Raw genomic sequence first — 20,686 nt, 5'->3', positions numbered from 1 at the left:
ATAAGGTCTTGTGTGCGGCTGATAGACGAGAAGGGAGTGACAGCAGCCAGACATCCAGCAGAGGTTTAGAGTAATGACTGGGTTGGAGTTTTAGGGAAAAATCCCCAGCAAAAAAAAAATCCCAACATCTTTCAGTTTTCCACGTGTCCTAGAGTAAAGTCCAAATCTTTATTCATGGCTATTAAAGTAACTGACAAATAAACAGCTGACAGACTGCCTGACTCTTGGAAGACAGCTCAGCAGTGAACATAGCTGTAGCTTCGAGCAAAGTCCTGCAAAAAGGAGGCATGACTCTGACAGGGCTGGAGCTGCTGGTTCAGATTTTCCTTCCTGGAAAGAAGTTAAATTTAACTGTGATGCTGCAGCAGTAAATCTAAATTATAAATAACAAGTCATCTTTAAGACTGCTACAAGGAAACACAATGAAAAAGCTTGATTTACCACAAGTCAAATATCCAAGAATGTGCCTGATTTCATTCACTGTGTTTCTCAAAATGTGGTGGTGGCAAAGGAACCATATTACACAAAGTAATCTGAAATTTAACAACGAAAAATAGTATTGAGACCAATGATAAGCCAGGTGAGATAACACGTGCTGACCTATTTAGACAGAAAAAAAGAAAAAAAACAGGCTCATCCTGGGTCTGAAAGGAATACGACATGTGTGATGGTGTCCGAATCCGAGATGAGCTCGGCTGCCAAACAGCTGGCTGGGTGGATGCAGCTGTGGTCCCATTCAGAGGGACGCAATGGGAGGACGAGAGGAAGGAAGAGAGGAAGGGATGAGAGGGCAGTGGGGACGAATTCTGAAAAAAAAAAAAAAAAAAATGCGAAGAGGAAGAAGACTGTGTTTGTCATCCAGAATGAGATTGGGTTTGGAAGACTCTGGTCATTCACTTCTTCGTTGCTCTAGCCTCATTTCTCACTACTTTCTTTTGCCTGTGTACATGACTTTTATGATATTGGAGATTTAACAATTTTACTGTTTTTCATTAACACTAAATAAAAGAACGCCCTGATTCATTAAGAACTACTGTAGAACATTTTCTGGCATGCACAATGTGGCTGTGCCCACTTTGTAGCATCATATCTGCAGAAGAAGAAAAATTTTCATGTTTACTGACACTAACACTGAATTAAATCCATGGAGATAAAACAGTGTATACAGTTTCACTGTGTACATCAATTCTGTCTTTGTTCATCTTTTGAATACACTTGTTTGGCCAACTAATCGTTTTGCTACCTCCAGAAAGAACAGGTAATAGGAGGATAAAGAGGGAGGATGAGGAAAAAGAAGAAGACGATGACAAAGAAAAGGAAGGAATGAAAAGAATGAGGAGTGGGATGTGAAGGAGGTGGACAAGCAGGAGGAGGAGGTGAAAGAAGAAGAAGAAGGAGGAGGAAAAAGAAGTAGTGGATAAAGACTGGCCAAGACACATGTGGATTCCAGTTTTCAATGTTTCTGTGCCTCCTGGAAACTCGTGACATCACCTGACGTTTACCGAAACGTCCAGAGAAATAATGCATTTCTATAATGACCTGTCTGTTCAGACTGAGGTGGTTTCATGAGACATTATTCAGATGTTTAGTGGAGGGTACTGGGGTTTATGTTTTCACACATGTTCCTATTGTCCGGTATGCGTAGTATATTACAAAAAAAAAAAAGGTGTGTTGCTATCCTAGTGAGTCATGCCATCTCACTATACTATCATGTGTTTCAGCCATCTAATAAAATATTTAAAAGAAAATGTCAAATACATGAGTAATCGTTTTTTTCTGCCATTTTGCGTACATTAATAATGCTCGTATCCGTTCGTATAAACTAATTTAGCTCTGCTCTGACTGACATCCCATTCATTCTAGAGGTATCTTGTTACTGACAATGCCCCCACTGGGATCATTAATGTTTCATCTAATCCATTATGTCTGTAAACTCTACTTGTCTCTGAGTCCATCTGCCGCCATCGATTCCCCTCGCACCACCTTATGAAAATATCTCCCTCCTCTTTTCATCGTTCAACCTCCTCCCTCTCTTCCTCTTCATGGACCTTCCTTCCTCTCCATCTTCCTCCCACTCCCCAGGAGGTGCGTGTTAGCTCAATTTTGTTAATTAAAAAAAAAAAAAGAAAGACATCCACCCTTCACACAGGAGACAAACTAATGTGCGCTTCAAATATCAAACACATCCAGGCCTGGAAAAACAATGTGTCCTCTCACTCCCACCTTTGAAAACACCCCCTCCCCATACAATGTGTTGACAGGCTTGGCTGGAGCGGGTGTAACAGCTTGTCATGTCCAGGCCGATGCCCTCGGATTCGACATGACTTCAAACACACCCGCTGTGACCTGCAAAGAACCAGAGAACCACGGCCATGGAGAACCACGGGAACACTCCCTCGCAAGAGCTTCCACTGCCACAAGTCCACGGAAGACGCAACGAAGGGAGGTCCGAGGTTTGCTCCACACTGGCAGGCATCACACGGAGCTGTCAAAATGGTTTTTACATGCAGTCTTTGAGGGCTGAAGGGGAGTGCACACGGGAAGAAACTAGCGGCAAGAGATCCACCACCGAATCCACCACGTTGCTAGTGGGCTGGGAGTGTCGGGCTAACCCAGACATTAAGACCATATAGCTCCGTCCATTCAGCAATGTTTTTGTGCTTGTTTCAATCAGAAACATTGGATTAATACAATCAGTAATCAGAAAATTCTTTCAAATTTTATTCAGACCACACTTGGCTTCAGCCAATCCCGAGAAGAATAGGAAGAAGAAGATTGTCTAGTGTTAAAGCTGCAAAAAATCTAAGAAGAAGAAGCAAAATCACTCGACTAAACATGTTTGCTGTGTGGAATAATTCCACTCTGGAAAATGAAGTCAGTCAGACAAAAGTATGCAAATTGTGCAATGTGGAATAAAAAAAAAAAAAAAAAAAAAAACATATCCCATAACGGAATCCGTGGAGTACACTCAGGCAAACCCTGAATGCTGCGTCTAAACGAGGAGAAAAGTTTCCTCGAGACAGAGTCGACCAGAATAATGTGAGGGGGTTGCAGAGTTTATGGCGTTGGACGGCCAGTTGCTGCACTAGAGAAGACAGGTTTTCACCGTCTGCTGTAGCTTCTGGAGCCAAGGTACAAGCCACCGTTTCGACACTACATTCACTTCGACAGCCCTGCTTATTGGACTTAATCCAGCCGCACAATACACACATGATCCAGGAGAATACAAGCAAGATAAGGAAAGATTTTATGAGGACTCAGATAGCACAATAATCAATATTAAATGACGGGGCTTTAGTTATGTTTAACCCAGAAGGATAATTTCAAGGCTTTTACAATGGCAGAGTTGTTGAGCTAAAATATCAGCCAAGTCCCTGGTTCAAATCCCAATTTGATGAAACTTCGCTGCAGTCGCTATATGCCCTATAAAATAAGCAAATGTCAATCAACATCCACCAAAGACTTCAGTAAGATGGAGCAGTGACAGCTGCTTTGTCGTCCTGTGTCTCTCTGCTCAGCTTGACAGACTTACAAAGCACATACGGACACTAAAGGAAAATATTTATACAAATGTCATCTGATGCGGTGAGAACGAACGGTCAGCAAGAGCCATTAGTGAGCCAGCAATGACACCATATTGGCTGTAAAGCGCAACTGTCACATATAAGCTCATACTTTTTTACAAATTCTTTAATACTACTTTCCAATTCTCATGCAGAGATCACAAGATCACACAAAGCAAGACAAAACAGCGGAGACGCTACCCTGCGATGCAATCAGGCCTCCAGACTTTTATATACAGCAGACTGAAGTCTATTAATATCACAAAGGTGGGCGGTGATAACAAGAACCTTGTATGAGTCCAAAGGTCACACAATGCCAAACAATCCTCTCGCTAAATGTATAAAATAATTCACTGATAACCCCAAAAGACTGCACTTCAACCGCACCTTAGCATGGCGCACGATAACCTTTCCCACATGCACATGAAGGAAAGGCCTTAATCAAACCTATTCACTGCTGAGTTTCAACAATTGGGTCTCCGTTCCATTAAACAGCTGGCTGATTTCAAAGTAAAACCATAAGTCTAGTCTAGTCATACAGAGTCCGCTCTTTTTCCCCTCGCTATCCCCTTATCCTCGTCTTTCAGTTTGGCCTACGAGCAGAGACGACCGCCTGTCAGCCTCTTGTCCTTCAGTCGGACTTGGCCGCTCCACTCTGCTGGCCCACAGCTCACCTCGCTCAGACAGACCAGAGCCCAGCGTGGCAGCATCCTGGCGCTAACGCACACACAAAAAACACAGACAGAGCTTTAATTCAGAGACAAGACACTTCCTACTCTATGTGTGCGTATCGGAGGGCAGGAAGCCAGCGCGGTAATAGGATGTTCCTCGCTTGCTTTGTAAAGTCTCAAAGGGCTGTGAGCCGGAGCCAAAAACACGGGGCAAACGCACCACTGAGCATGCAGCTATAGCAGGAGGGTGCTTTTTATTTGATTTTATTCAGTTTGTAACAAAAAAAAATACCAACTGGAGGAACGAAGAACGATCGAAATGAAACGAACCTGAAAAGTTTATTCAACATGAAAATTATTTGCTTTCTCAGACTCTCCTCTAACTTTCAAAATCTTAGAAAAAAAGTCAAATTTAGTAAGATTGTTCTACAGCAGTCACTGACAGACATTGAATGCAGCAGCTAATCAATGGTTTAACAAGTTATCTTGTGCATGATAATCCCTAATCTGACATCAGACAGCCAACACATTAATCACATCAGCGGCCTCGGGGATTATGACGATCTGTCCGCCGGCGTCTGTACTCGGCAGATCAGATGGGCTTTGCTTTAACTACAACACGGACGAAAAGAAAAGCATAACCTAAACTGTTGTATGAGCATTCAATGGAATATCTTAATTTTTTTCATTAACATTTAGTTTTACAAATAACTAAAATAACATCGACATCTCAAGTATGGGCTCAAAAATGTTTGTCCTCGGTTTCTTTATCTTTTTCTTTTTCAGGATTACTGACTCTACTAATGCATAAAATATCTCTTCACCCTTACATGTGAACAGTCTTAATTTAGATTTTATGACATTTACGGCACGATAAAAACACGTGTCCTGCTTCGACTGGAACTGAAGGTGGACATGTAAACCTTAATCTTATTTGCCATTAGCAGACTAGTGAAAATGAATGCAGTCTAATGGAACAGTCCTGCCCTAAATCTTAGCTTCACAAAGGTTACGGTATTCAAAGTTTGTTTAAACAAATAACTGACAGAGATGTTGAGTCTGTGGCTTGTAGTACCATTGGATTGTGTTCTTATTATTTTGACCTTTCTGTCAGTGAGCTAGGCTAATAGAAACACTTTAGGGTTTAATTAAATCCAGTTTAACAGCACCACAAACTACATCCTCCTCAAAATAACCATATAGCTGAGTGACCTTTCTGATGCCGTTTCAACATAAACTGAACATTATAACAGTCATTAAGGAGGATTTGTTGAAGGATTATTAGATTAGAATAAATTCATTTTACTTAATGAACTGGGAAGTGAGTAGTAATTTGATCAACAGGAAATTAAAGACTTTATTAAAGATTATAATTTCATCTATCTATCTGATGCACTTGCTTATTCTTAAGATACCTTTATTGCTGCTTTCAGCTTTTTAAATGTAAGAATCAACAGTTTTCTGTGCTATTTGAACACATTTTCATAAATGTCAGCGATTCATTTATGACGTTCACATCTTCAGTACAGTTTCTACCTTCTACCCACCAAAAACCACTGACTGCACGCTTCTCGCTTGCACTGAAGTCACATGGAGGGGGGGAAAAAAATGAATGGCAGTACAAAAAAACAAAACATCTTTCACACAATCTCGGCCAAGCCAAGCAGATTTCTCTTTGTCTGAAGCAGCATGGTCGTGTTTTCTCTGAGGGCTGAGCAAGCGAAAATATAGCTTATTTTTAAACTGCAGATAATGACCACCACTGTCAGCTGGAGGAGTATCGCCTCAGGATGTCAAGGAGGAGGACACACGCATTAAAACACACACATTAAGACACACACAGATGGAGGGATGCTATGCTGCTACTTGCCTCTCTGGTTACACAGCTTATGACGGGCCAACACCCGAAGAAATGCAGACTAGAGCCCTACACTAACTCTGAATTTAATAAACAATGATCTAGTTGAACAAATGCTTAAATTATAGTCCAAGACCTTACTTTGATGTGAAATTAACAAAGCAATCTTTCATTGTGAAGTGAACAGGAGATGCTGTTTGGGTTAATATAAAGATTTAATATGACTTCTGTTTAGGACCTCATGTTTTTCTTATATAAAACATTGCAAATGCCCGTTGTTTAAATATGAGACGTGAAAGTGTGGATAAAAGTGTTGCATAAAAAGCAACAAAGAGACAATTAATAAGTTAAAATATTATAAGGACACCCAGCAGGACCGTGGTCTCCTTCCACCCTGCTGCCGGGAATCCCTGCCTGAAACAGGGTGTGACACATCCACAAAGCCCCGTAAAGATACAACTTTGCAACTCTCCAGCAATAAAACACACAGAAAAAAATAAGAACGCCCACGGATGATATTAAAGTTGACAGGTAACAGGGCGGAGAAGCCAGCTTGACCTGTCCCTGCCCTGGCCGGCTGTCGTGCCCGTGTGTCTGGAGACTCTCCAGCCTATTGTTCCGCCGCTGTCACAGCCGTTAAGGTGCACCGCGGATTAGCCTTAGCATTAGCCACCAGCATTACTCCAACCGTTACCGTTAGCATCAGTTTTAGCCACCCGCTTTAGCATTAGCCACCAGCTTTACTCTTGCCGTTACCGTTAGCATTAGCTCAAGCCGGGAAGCTAATGTCAGCGTTAGCCGCTTTTCACACAAAGCTAAAAAGGTAACACGGCACCTTTCTTCCACTCCCAAAAGTCGCCGCCGTGTCCGGGCTGAACAAACAAAAAAAAACAAAAATGCAAACAAGCAAAACACCTCTTTAAATGATATTTAAAATGAACATACCCAGAGCTCCGTTCCCCAACTCATCGTGGAATCCCACTTCTGAGTTATCCCGTATTGGAAGCAGTTTTCCCCGCTTAGACTCTCCTGAGCAGCCGCTGGGACTCTGGTTCTCCTCCTCCTGACTGGCTCTCTGTCTGCAGACCGCAATACTCCTCCTCCTTCTCCCGGATCAGCAGGGCCGTCCAAACCAGGGGCCCCCGGACCGCAGAGCTCCTAAATTATTATTTTTTTTATTTAGATATCACCCATCAAGGATCAATGAATAAATAAACTGCAAAAAAAAAAAAAAAAAAAAAAAGAAGAAGAATAGAAAAGAAAACTACACTACGCCATACTACCTCAAATGAATAAGAAAAAATGTATATTAATTGAATTCATTTCAATTTTTAATTAGACTATATGTTGCAATTTATAATCAATTGGTTGTAACTAAGTTTTGCAAATCAAATAATTCGGTTTATATTGTATTAAGTGTTATCAGTTAAACATAGATTTTCTTTGTGCATTTGTTGTATTGTTAGAAAAAAACCCTACATGTATATTATTTCACTTGGCATGAATTCAAAATATCAAAATAATGAAATAAAAAAAGGGATTAAGCTAATAAAATCTTAATTGATTTCATTACAGTTCATTGAAACTTTTATAAATAAATAATAATATATACATAATGTGTAAATGTTAATATTTTAAGTGTTTAATAATTTCCAGAGAAATTAACTTTGGTATTTTTTCATCATTATCTGGGTATCGTTTTTACAAAATTACAACATGAATAAATAATTATCTACAACCTTAGGTGCCTCACAGAAATGATTAACACAGTGCTTCTTATCATTTAAACGGTTTGCTTATTTATTTCGTATAAAAATTTAAAATGTTTTAATTTTAACTGTTAATTAAATTATCCACATTAAATCACTAGAAGTAAGATTATATTGTTTTTAGTACATTCAATGAATTGTGATCCAGCAGTTCTCTCTAGTGGCCTAGATGTGTCATTACAGAAGAAAAGGACGCGTATTAAACAACTCTGTTTCTCTAATAGTTAATTTGCAGGAACTTTCAAAAGTCTAAATAAAAATAATATCTACAAACATTTTAAAACTCCATAAGTTCTGACATATAAAAATCAAAACATTTTCAGATTCTGAACTATTCGTAGGTCATCAGTTAAACTGAAGGAAATTCTTGTCATTGAAGGATCTTATCAGAATCAACCTGCAGACTTTGTTCACGTGTCATAATTACTGAAGCCCCAAGTTTCCAGCGAATTTAAAAAGGGCATCAGAACTATGAGAAAAGAGTCGGATTATTTATGATTGTTTATTATGAGCAGGACATAGAGTGGAGAGATAAAAAAAAAAAAAAAAAGCATATCCTGATCATATCTAGACAGAGATTAGTGACAAGAACAGATATATTTATGTGGGGAGACTGTGGATAAAATTCACAGTCAAACATGACGCTGTTTAAGCAGCACTCCATTACTGAGTGATATGCAAAGAAGTATCTTCAACTAATGCCCTCAGACTTCTGTAACCTGCTGTATAAACAAAACTGCCTACCATTATTAGACTGTTTTTACTGCATAATATGATCTAACTGTTTTGTTTGTTTGTTTTGTTTATTTAATTGTTGTAATAACTTACATCTTAATTTGTTTATTATCTCCAAGATTTTAGTTAATCTACTATAGGGATAAGTACAATATTTTCTTTAAAATAACACGTACACACTTAAAATAGTACAAGTAACAAAAACATACTTTACTGCGGTACTTGAGTAGGTGTGCTCAAATGCCAATGATATCAAGAAAATATATATTTTAGTGCTTTTTATTTTTAATCTCACAGCAAAGCTGCAACGCTGCTTCCGCTCCTGCAGAGGGTGGTAATGAGCATTTGTTCATAATGTACATAATTCATGTACAAGAGATAGCGAAGTGCCGCTTAACTCACACAGCAAAAAATAAACACGTCAAGGAAAGGGGGTGAATGGAGATACTTCATAACTTTTTTTTTATTTTTGGTATATTTTATTGCCGGTAGAGACACATTTAAAAGCGTAGCCAAGCGACATAACATATAAAGCGGCGAAGAAGAAAATACAGGAAGAAGACTCTTCCATATGATGCTGTGCGGCTATGGAGTAGCTGCTGTTTTTTCTTTGCCATAAACATATTAGCTGTCAAAAGTAGTAATTAATACACACAGATATGCACCGCTGCATTGCAAGGTAAGAAGCGAGTCATTTTTACCCATAAATCCATAATTAGTTTACATTCAGTCTTATGTGTCACCTGAAGTGGCGACCTTTGGCACACTTAAGCTCACCATTGAGCTCCAAATGTACACCGCGTTAAAGTCAAAATAGTTAACTTAATATTGCTCGCATGCTTATTTTCCTTCACGTTTCTTGTTCATCATTAACATGCTACCAATAGCTAACGTATAGCGTATATACACAGCTTTATTTATGGTAATCAGAGTTGAGATTGAAGCAAATTTTTAGCCGCAGGTGATGTAGCACTGATGCAAAACTGCAGTTCATTTGAGTATCTAGTGATAATGGCATCAAGGATGTAAGGAATTAAGTATACTTGCAGTTTAAGAGCTTGGAAGATTTGCATGAAAAACGGTGTGTGATACCGCCATCAGGGGTCTCCAAAACACATTAAAACGAGTCAGTAGTGAGGGTCGCTTAATGTGTAGTTTACCAAATGCTATTGTTAGTTTTTAACAACAATGTAGGAAGTATTCAGATACCAATCTTAAATTAAAGTAGAAATTAAATTTGGCCAGGAATCTATTTAGAAGAATTCTTAATGCAATGTCTCAAAAATATATATTTAACAAGTGAATAATGAAATTCTTCATGTTCTGTCTGACATAAACATTGACAACGTATTTTCAGATTCTCTTCTGTATTTACCTGCATTTCTTGAATTTCTCATGGTGCAGGTTCGCTGAGCACCGCTGGCACTGCTCAGTCCGCTGCATGAGCTCTGCAGTTGGGAAGAGGAGAGCTCTGCGCAGTGCCTTCCCAGTGCTGGACCTGCCCCTGCATCCCATCCAGAAACATGTATACGAAGCAAACCTCCGAAACAGCAACGCCTGCCTGAAGAAGTAGGTTCTGTTCAGCTTGGGATGTTCGGCTTTAATTGGATATGCTCAGTTCCACTACTCTTTACCGCATAGTATGTTTGTACAGTGTTGTGATAATCATGAGTTAAAGTAAGACTTTTGTTTATTAGTTCAGTGGATGGACTAGTTTATTAATCAGAACTGATTCTGACGACTTAAGACCTCATCAGCAGTAAATCAATTGCAAAGAAGTTCAGCTTCTCATAGTCTACACTGTTACACAGGTCCGTCTCATATAATGGTTTATATGACCAGCTGGACAAAATTTGTGTCGGTGTGAAGATGTACCATCTGGTTTAAACTTTTAACATTTTGCTGGGTCGTATATGGGACAGCAGTAGCTTTTTGAACCAATCAGAGCTCTGTACATGAGTTGTGTTTGAGTAAATGCTGCATGCAATTTGTAATTTCTTCTGATTTCATTAAAAAGGCCATTACATGACACAACCGACACATTTTTTCAAAATAAAAGAAATCAGGTGAACCCAGCAACTTTTTATTTTTTAACCGTGTGCCAACTTTGATCAATTTTAGAATGATTCTGATGTTATTCTAAACAAAGCAAGACAATTGGACATGTTTGAGTTTTTCTTGAAGGGATTTCATACAGGTACTTTCTTCAGTTCTAAATGACTGATGGGGAGTTCTGGTGGTGGTGTCTGCCTTCCCAGGAGTATTTTTAATGAACATCATATCCAGATAACAGCATATCCCAATGATGGGGCATTTTTGAACAGATTGATTATGCTTTGTGTGTAGCCACAATAAATAAGAGTATCCCATTCTTTGCCTCTGTCTTTTAGATACGCAGAGTTTAGTGAGAAGGTAAGGAAAGGGGGAGGAGAGAACGCCACAGCTAGACACACTCAGAGAAACAAGAAGTTGCTTGTCAGGGATCGACTGCGCCTCCTGTTGGACGATGAGGACTTCTTGGAGCTTTCCCAGTTTGCTGGTTTGGGTCTGCCGTATGGTGACATCCCTTCAGCCGGCTGCCTGACTGGTCAGAAACCACTCGCTGCAATCGTGTGTCTTTGGTACTAACTATAGAATGTATAATCTGACCCCTTGTTGCCTCTGATTTGCCCTTTTATTTCTCAACTGGTGTCAATCCAAGTGTGAAACTTAACATGTGACCTATGCGCCGTGTGTGTGTGTTTGTACGTGCAGGCATTGGCAGGATCAACGGCCTGTGGTGCATGTTCATTGCCAACGACGCCACGGTGAAAGGCGGCACGGCGTATCCAATCACGGTGAAGAAGCAGCTGCGAGCGCAGGACATAGCGATACAGAACCGCCTGCCTTGTGTCTACCTAGTTGACTCTGGAGGAGCCTTCCTACCGCTGCAGGTTAATCAAGCCCCCATTTGGACGATGCATTAACATCTGAACTAGAAAATCTAAATAAAAGTGGCCTCTTGGCATTAAATTGCATCTCCACTTGCATCCCTCCCCAGCACTTGACCTCAGTGTTCTTCACCCTGTATCTAAATAAACACCGACATCACTGCAGGCACAGTAGAATAGAATATTCAATAATACAATAGAATATTCTAACAGCTGTTATCGCTAATGGACCTCTACTGCTGCATCAGAGCCGCAAACAGCTGTTTGTAGTGTGTGTGTCATGACTTGGGGAGATTACACATATTTTGGAACAAGCTGTAAAGTCCTTCTCCTCTCCCTATTTTAAAGACAAGGCTCACATTATGACAGCTTCCATACACGCTGTAATTTCACTGCTGTGCTGTTTGAACCAGAAAATATCTGATATATATAAATACTCCTAAATCCACGCAGCTACATGCACATCTACCTGATCACATCAATAATTAACCACATGCCAATATGTTATTTTAATGATGGAATCAAACACGGTGTATAAAATATTTTCATTAGTTATTAGATTTATTCATTATTTAGTTAACAGCTAAAAGGAGAGACTATTTTGAAAGGCTGTCACTTACAATGCTTTTTCCTTATCATTGAAAGTAGTGGTATTGTATGTAATCCTGAATGAGAAGCAGATGAATTATACTGACATGCTATTTTAATTTCCCTTCCTGCGTTTAAATGTTCAGTCAGAGATCTTTCCCGATAAGAATCAGGGAGGAAGGACGTTCTACAATGAAGCCATCATGTCTGCCATGAAGATCCCCCAGGTGAAAAATGACGAGAACGTTTTTTTATATATATCGAGTAGAAATAACTTTAAAACTTGATAAATGTTAAATAATAATAGATTTTAGGTGTGTTGTTATATGGTCAGAGTTTTAGTTCTAGTTTTAAAATTGGCCTTTTTCAATAACATTTAATGATCCCAAAGGTTTCAATCGTGTGCGGGTCATGTACGGCCGGTGGAGCTTACATCCCCACTATGGCGGAGGAGACGGTGATGGTGCACCGGATAGGAACCATATTCTTGGGAGGACCTCCACTTGTTAAAGCCGCCACAGGAGAGGAGGTGACACCGGAGGACCTGGGAGGAGCCAGGCTTCACGCTGAGTAGGTCCATAAACCAAACCAACCTCACAAATTAAAAAAATAAATAAAAAAGAGAAATCAAAACCGAAAGTTCTTGGCAGCATCTGTCAATTTGCTTTCTTGTTTCAGGGTGAGTGGCTGTGTGGACCACTTTGCCTGGGAGGAGAAGGAGGCGTTTGAGTACACCAGAAACATCATATCCACCCTCAACTTCCAACTTCCAGAGGAAGAGGAGGAGACGACGACGACGACGAAGAAGAAGAAAGCAGAGGAGGAGCCGCTGTACAGTTCAGAGGAGCTTTTGGGTCTCGCTCCGCAGAGTTACAACTACAGCCTAGATGTTAAAATGGTACGGCCGTGCACAAGCGCACAAAGATTTAGTTTGTAGCCGTCATGTGGCCTCAGTAACCTGCAGCTCGTTGTTTCCATCCGTCTGTCCAGGTCGTGAGTCGACTGACAGACGGGAGCCGCTTCCAGGAGTTTAAAGCTCGCTATGGAACCACACTCGTCACTGGGTTCGCAAAGATCTGCGGGTAAATGATGCAACCACACACTCACAGATCACTTTGCCAGGACAAACTCCATCACGAACTGCAGATATCTTACTCACCATTGCTTGTAATATTCAGAAGTGAACTGGCCTGCTTTACCTATGTGCCGCCTGAGGTATGTTTGTATTTAAAAATACATTCTTGGCAGGATTCCTACGTAATCAGCTCTAAGGATATACGACAATTAATACTGCAATTTGTGGTTCGTGAGCTACGAACTGGCACACAAAAGTCTTTTTCTGAGCACTCAAATACACACATATTTTTCGAAGACATGTTCGTCGGGAGTGAATGAAGTGTAGCTGTGATTCAGGAGACAGATAGAATTTTAAATCTTAACATACACCAATCAGGCATAACATTATGACCATCTTCTTAATATTGTGTAGGTCCTAATATATGTTTGTTGATCCAAAAAATATTATGCCATATTATGTTTTATATTTTATCACTCCAGTATATACAGAGTATACAGCATTGTGTTTTTATTGCGTTAGCCACCTGGTGGGAATAATAGCCAACAACGGAGATCTGTCGTATGAGGCGGCGCTAAAAGGAAGCCACTTTGTCCAGCTGTGTGACCAGAGAGACATCCCACTCCTCTTCCTCCAGAACACAGCACCTACACCAGCGCTAACGCTGTCCACAACGCAGGTATTCAGCACACACACACACACACACAGCCTGCCCAGGTCTATGTTGAGATGTTTTTGGACATCACACAAGCCCTGGGGTCTGCTCACTCAAAATGAATTTTTGTTTCAACGCATGTTTTCTACGTTTGTCTCTTCCAGGCAGAAACAAACACAAACCGCCTTAAGGCTCAGGGCTCAATGATGTCAGCAGTAGCTTGTGCCTCCGTCCCCAAAATCACTGTGGTGATTGGTGGTTGCCACGGTGCTGACAGCTATGCTATGGTGAGCAAACACTACTCTGTGACAAATAAGGTGACGACGAGGTTAACATAGTTATAATGTTATTGAGTCCTTTCTCCTTTCCTGTTCATATTCTTTTTTATTTTTTTTTTTTTGACTCGTCTTCCTGGTCACTGTTCATGTGATCAATCGATCGATCGGCTAGTCAAGCAGTATTTCTCTGTATCTGAATATTGGCTGTAAAGCAAAAAGATAAAAACAATTTATATTCCCTAAATAAGTCAGTCATGTTTATATTGACATAATTATTCTGCTGATAGAATAGACTGGTCTGATCAAAAGGACATTACAGATTGAGAGGTGTAAACCTTCTGCATCTGTATACTATAATTTAAATTTGCTTTACCAGAAAAAGGACTTTAATACGGCCCTGATCAAATCAAAGTAATGCGTTACCAGACCCAGCTACTGTGTCACTGGAAAAAATGTCTAAAAACTTCTTATATACTTATTATTATTAGATTTTTTTCAAGGAAACAAGTCTAGAAATACTTGAATGTAATGCCTTACTATTCGAGAGTATGATCACGTGTTATGCTCACAGTGGGTTTAGTTTATGTTTATTAAATTCTTGTGTCCTGTTTGTCTCCAGTGTGGGAGGGCGTTTGACCCTAACTTCCTGTTCCTGTGGCCCAACGCCAGAGTATCATTGACGGCTCCGGGTCACGCCGGCTCGCTGCTTCCCCCTGATGGTGAGCAGGAAGAAGAGCTGAAGAAGAAGCAGGAGGAGAAGCTGAACGGGAGGTTAAAGGAGGAGAGCTCAGCATTCTTCTCCTCCGGCAGGATGTGGGATGACGGAGTCATTCTGCCACAGGACACCAGGAAGGTAAAACAAAAAATGAAATTGGTTTGAGGTGTTAGAAAGCGGTTTCTGGGATGTTTGAGCTCATCCGCTCGTCCTTTTTTGTCTGCAGGTTCTCAGAGATGCCCTGGACATCATCAAACAGCAGCACTATCAGCTGTCTACAGAGAAACTGCAGTCAGCACTTCTTCGTATATAGAGGCTTCTGCCTTCACTGTCTCTGGACACTACAAACATCTGTCTGTCCCTTTCTTCTAACTGCAGCCTCAGGCCCCATTTATACCTGGTATTATTAACCAGTGGTCAGATCGGATCTCAGTTAGGGGCTCTGTATGTAAATAAACACGGACATCATTTGCTGTGAAATAGTAAAAAAATCTTCTGCATCAAAGCTACCTCTGTTTCAGGACCATGGACAGCGCTGTGGCCTGACATGATGAACATGTTTTTAACATGTTAAGTTATGTTTTTATTGATCTCCAGCCTGACGTTGGGTCTTTTAGGTGCCACACAAAGCTCAGTCTATGACTGGAACCCTGGAAGTGTCGATACTCTGAGTAAATCTCCTGTAATAAATATAAATGAAGCTGCAAGTCATTGTCGAGAAATAGCTCGATTCCACACGACTACATTGTTATTCAAATACATGCAGATTCTGATTTATATGAGAAAATGATACATAGCCTTCTGATATTCAGTAATTGTATTTATTAATCTGTTATTGTTTAGATATATCAGTTTAGTTGGTAAACAGCTACGAGACCTTCATTACCAATGAACAGACACTTTCATTCAAAATGGCTGCTGTGGATTTTGTTTCAGATCATGTGGTTCAAGGTGTCAGATCTTAAATGTGTTCTTAAAGCATCTTGTGTTCAGACCTGTACCTGGAGTTTCTTTTCACTTGGACTGAGATTATTTTTTAGGAAATCATGAATACAATTCCCTCCACCTACAAGAACTTCAGGTTAAATATTTGTAACATTCAAGAACATTTTTTCACTGTTTCCAGAAGGTTGAAGTGCCTCATCAGGTTTTTGCTTTATGGCCTCAGCTTTGAAGGTACACGTCAGGTTGACAGTCTGTGCTACAATGAATGAATATTTCAGACTTGAGTTGACGTTTGGGCTTCTACACAAAGCTCCTCTCTTAGCCTTTCCTACATGTGTTCCATCTTTACTGATCCAAAACAATCAATTCAATCACAGCTGTTGTGGACCATGGAGCGTAGTTACATTTCTGGGGAGGTGTAGGTCAGGCTACAACGCTGGGGTCTGCATATGCTCTGCTCTGACGCCATAACTAAAGCGTCAAATTGACACAGAAGCCTCAACAGCCTATTAGCCTTAAACATCATTGAAGAAAGGTCTTGAATTAATTCATTTTTTTCTTGATTTTCCAGATTGTTGTGTCAAAGACTTTTTTAAATTTAGTGTCCTGAACGCAGCTATAACCTGTAGCGTTATTACATTGAAAAATTTGCAATAACAGATGTAATTATTGTAATATTGTTTGTTTATTGTGTATAAAACAGGATAAAGATGTTTTGAAATTTCATGTCTGTTATTTTTTTGTAACTAGACACTTTTTGCGCTGACTAGAGACTGGTCACCCTGACATCCAGCATCATGAAGATCATGGAGAGGCTTCTGCTCCTGTAAGTAACTGGCTCCACAGCTGGATCACAAACTGGACTGGTTAGCAAACATAGACTCAGTATAAAAAAAAAGGTCAGTGTTGCCTTTATTTCCTTGGGAGACTAACATTGTTTCATACCTGCTGTAAGCTGCTGGTAAAGCGCCAAAGCATGATGGGACAATTTTTACGTGACCAACATCAGTTTGCGTCAGTGTCTCGTGTTGCTCACACAGGATGTTGAATGGACGATAACAACATTAGGATTCATATAGTTGAATTAATAAATATTTTTAACAAACATTTCCTTCATGGACATCAGTGGTAATATTGTATAGCTGTGTAGGTAATATACATTATGTTTAGTTATTTTTTGTCTCATTGGTATAAAAAGGTTACTTTATTTGTCTGGGGTAGTTTGGTTGTATGTTTGGGTACATGTGTGGGGTGACCACCATAATTTACATAATTATGGTCATAGTCAACCTGAGTACAGTAATCACTGAACAACAAAATTTGTCTATTTCATTATTTTTATTTTATTTATTTATTTTTTCATTACTTGATGTTTTGAAAATTTATTTAATTTTTTTATTATTATTTTTATTTTATTTTATTTTATTTTTTATTTTTTTTTTGTGAATGCTACATATTTTTATTAATACTAAACAATGAAAATTCTATGTACAACCAGAGGAAGAAGGAGGAGGAAGAGATGGAAAAGAAGTTAAAGTTTTGAGGAAAAGACAGGAGGAAGAGATGGAAAAGTAGTTAAAGTTTTGAGGAAAAGACAGGAAGAAGAGATGGAAGTAACAGAGCTGAAAATGTAGAGGAAAGGATCAGGTAATAGAAGGAAAGTAGGCAGGAGATCTGCAGGAGAATAGATGTAGTGAAAGGACATAAAGATAGTAGAGACAGTGGACAGAGGACAGGACAAGAGAGAGGAAGATTACGTGCGGCGATCCCTGAAGGCAGGTTTCACTTGGGGAAACACATCGAGCTTTTGCAGGCTTTCCAAACTCGTGAGAAGAATCTGCTTAACTTGGATTCCCGTGGAGGCGGACTGGTTGGGATATGCAGATGGATTTTAAGATACTTCAAAACTGCATCGTCAAAATCTGAATCCATTGACATCACAGCTAACAGCAACGATTCTGAAGAGCCGAATTCTCCACAAAGGTCTTTCACCATGGCTTTGGTGAGTTTTTTGATGTTGAAGTCATTTACTCTGAGAGTAATGATAGTGGAGCTCATCCCCCTCAACACGTTGCATGTTAGTCGGTCAATTATTCTGTTGATTGCGTCTTTCTTTATGACCCTCTTGTTTTTCTCGAAGGACTTGATGATTATTCTCATGATAAGACAAGTCATAAAGTCTTCGGTCATGCTCTCGGTCACAGATGAAGAACCATCTGACTCAAATGACACTGCTGCAGATGTATCTCTGGACACTACAGACAATTTGTCCAATCTGAAACCAAATGAGTCGCCAGTAGAAACTGGTGGAGGCGAAACATTTGTTTCAGGAGATGAGGTCAGTTCGTCTGAGTCAATGTAAAACCTGACAGTCTTTGATCTTAATTCAGGATGTTCTTCATCTGACTTAGGTCTTAAATCATGAGACGCGGAGCCTGCCGGGGACAGCACTGTTGTTATAAGGCTTTCTATATCTGCCATTGCATCAGAAACTTCCTCAACGTGGGCCTTTGTCTGCGTCTGCTCCCTCTCCTTCCAGAGGAGCACTTGCTGCAGGAACTTTTCAACTGAGTCCTCCGTCATGGCATACATGACTTCAGGAGAAAAGTGACACTCATTGTCATCATCACTTCTCCTGAACTTGGAGAGGACACAGTTAAAAATGTTCTTTCCCACTGCAACTCGAGGGGCTTGACACGTGGGGCCGACCATTAGATGAGTGTAAATTTTATCCGTCAGCTCCTTTGAAAATGCTTTAATTTCACGGCTGTACATGTTTTCCCCCATGCAGCCGACATTTTGCGCAGGTTTATCTGACTGATTTAATTTTTGCAACATCTTGTCAATATCAGGCTTGATGTTCTCAAAATCAAAAGACATGTTTTTTGCTACACTCCTCTCTGACAGTGTAGATTCTGAACAGTCTGGAACACTTCCTGGTAGAAGACACTCAGGCTGTTCAGAAGTTTCGAGACTCCCAATGAAATCGGTGTCTTTTTTCTGAGAGGCGGCCGTCAGCTCTGTCACCATCTTCTCGAACTGTCTCCTTGCAAACTTAGAAAACTTCTGCCTTTTTGTCTCCTTGTTGACATTGGCACTGTTTCCTAACAGAGAAGCCAGTGAGCTGAAGAAGGTTTTCAGCTTGTTCACCAAGAGCAGCCTATTGAAATGAGGTGTCGGTGATGTGACACTCTCACAAGAATCACAGCAATGCAGTTCATCACTTATGGCAGTGACGATATCTGACGCTGCTGCTCGAGCCTCCAGAAAGGTGTTAATGGGGGGCAGACCATCCTCGGCCTCTTCCACCAAGTCTGGAGACTCGCTGCAAATTCTCATAAGAATTTCACTCACAGCTTTTCTCACTTTGGGATCAGCGACTAGAGATTGTTCATCTGCAGAGTCGCATCCCTCTGGCGCTGATAGCACCTGTTGCTCTTGGGACGAAGCTGAACTTGACTTCGACAGTGATGACAGTGCCGTTTCTGGCCGCTGACATACTCCAAGACACTGATGTCTAAGTCTGACTACAAGTCTTTTCAGACAGGTGGTAGCGTGGATCACCATTTGATTTAGACGGCCAATATTGGACATGGAGCCGCTGACATAAACTGCAGGCTCTGGGGATTCAGCAGAGCTATTGATAACCAGAGAAAGAACGGACTTCACCTTCTGGGAAACCTCGCTCTCAACCAGAGCTGTCAGCTCTTTAGCATCCTCACTTTTAAACTGTGGGACGTTGAGGGCAACAGCAAAGCTGGTGGAGAAGGAGTCTCCCAAGTCGGTACTAAAGTTGTCCAAATCTTCTGGTACAGTGGGCGGGTGCTGATCCCCAATCACTGGAAGGATCATCCTCAGAACTTGTGCAGAAATACTTTGCACAATGTCTGTGAGCATGTCAGCCAGTGCAGCTTGTGTGTCTGAGTCACAAACATCTGCAGCGAGCATGCTCCACTGTGCCGGAGAGATTGTTTCAAAATGTGCCTTGACAATGGGCAGAAGGTCCTCTGGTGTAATAATCACAGGGCTGTCCACCTGGACTTTGGAAATCTCCACTGAAGACATTTCTATTTTTGGGGGTTAAAATTTGGAAAACAGTTAATTTTCGCTAACTCTAAATACTCAGGTGGCCTGGATATTAGATGTCGTCTGGATACTGGATGCGTACGTGGTCTGGATACTGGATTCTCACTTGGTCTGGATACTAGATACTGACGTGGTCTGGATAGTGGATTCTGACGTGGTCTGGATACTAGATACTCGCTTACGTGGTCCGGAAATCAGGAACTAAAACCTTTAAGACCAGAGCCCTTTGTATATAAAGAAAATCCACAGTGACGTCATGCAAAAAGATCAAAGCCACTCCTGGCTTTGATCTTTTTGCATGACGTCACTGTCAGAAAGGTTTTCACTCGTTTACGCATGCGCAGTCAAACGTTCCGCCGGGGCCACAAAGATGGCGGACACATTGTTTTCTACACGAATCAGAGCTAATACGGAAAATAAAACACAGCAGTCGGTTAATGAGACAAATCAGGGAAGGTCAGCAATCAATTGAGACAATGTCCCGAGAGACGGGGTTTTTATTGTATTTACGTGGATTGATTGTCAACATTGAATTCGCTCGTTTACGCATGCGCAGTCAAACTTTCCGCAAACATGGCGGACACATTGTTTTGACAAATATGAATCGCAACCAATACAGAAAAAAAGCAAAAAAACAGTCGCTTAATGAGACAAATCAGCGACGGTCAACAATCAATTAGGACAATGTCACGAGAGAATGGATTTTATTTCTTTATTTACAGACTTTTATCGTTGAGTGATTATCAACATTCAATTCCCAAAGGAAGCTTTTATTATGCCGTTTCCCTCTTAGGCGATCGATGTCTTTTACATTTAGT

At 40.5% G+C, this 20,686-nt stretch overlaps 2 protein-coding genes across 4 annotated transcripts in view; one reads left to right on the top strand and one right to left on the bottom strand.

Annotated features, from left to right (window-relative positions):
* fnbp1l (formin binding protein 1-like) overlaps nucleotides 1-7,189 on the bottom strand; it is a 43,991-nt gene extending 36,802 nt beyond the window's left edge. For all 3 annotated transcript variants that reach the window (XM_047587409.1, XM_047587411.1, XM_047587412.1), the window contains exon 1: nucleotides 7,038-7,189. In XM_047587409.1, the coding sequence (XP_047443365.1) occupies nucleotides 7,038-7,061 (24 nt within the window). In that variant the 5' untranslated portion in view covers nucleotides 7,062-7,189. The remainder of the gene's footprint in view (nucleotides 1-7,037) is intronic.
* Nucleotides 7,190-9,083: 1,894 nt separating this feature from the next.
* On the top strand, nucleotides 9,084-16,508 carry si:ch211-198n5.11 (methylcrotonoyl-coenzyme A carboxylase 2). Its single transcript, XM_047587413.1, has 12 exons — nucleotides 9,084-9,275; nucleotides 10,001-10,165; nucleotides 10,987-11,183; nucleotides 11,351-11,529; nucleotides 12,261-12,341; nucleotides 12,506-12,684; nucleotides 12,793-13,012; nucleotides 13,105-13,196; nucleotides 13,712-13,868; nucleotides 14,009-14,131; nucleotides 14,742-14,975; nucleotides 15,064-16,508. Exons 1-12 carry the CDS (start codon nucleotides 9,256-9,258, stop codon nucleotides 15,148-15,150), a joined length of 1,734 nt encoding a protein of 577 aa, XP_047443369.1. The 5' UTR covers nucleotides 9,084-9,255; the 3' UTR covers nucleotides 15,151-16,508.
* The last annotated feature ends 4,178 nt before the right edge of the window (nucleotides 16,509-20,686 follow it).

This window comes from Mugil cephalus, chromosome 6 (assembly GCF_022458985.1).
Source record: "Mugil cephalus isolate CIBA_MC_2020 chromosome 6, CIBA_Mcephalus_1.1, whole genome shotgun sequence".
NCBI classification, from domain to species: domain Eukaryota; kingdom Metazoa; phylum Chordata; class Actinopteri; order Mugiliformes; family Mugilidae; genus Mugil; species Mugil cephalus.
This window is presented reverse-complemented; position numbering and strand designations above follow the sequence as displayed.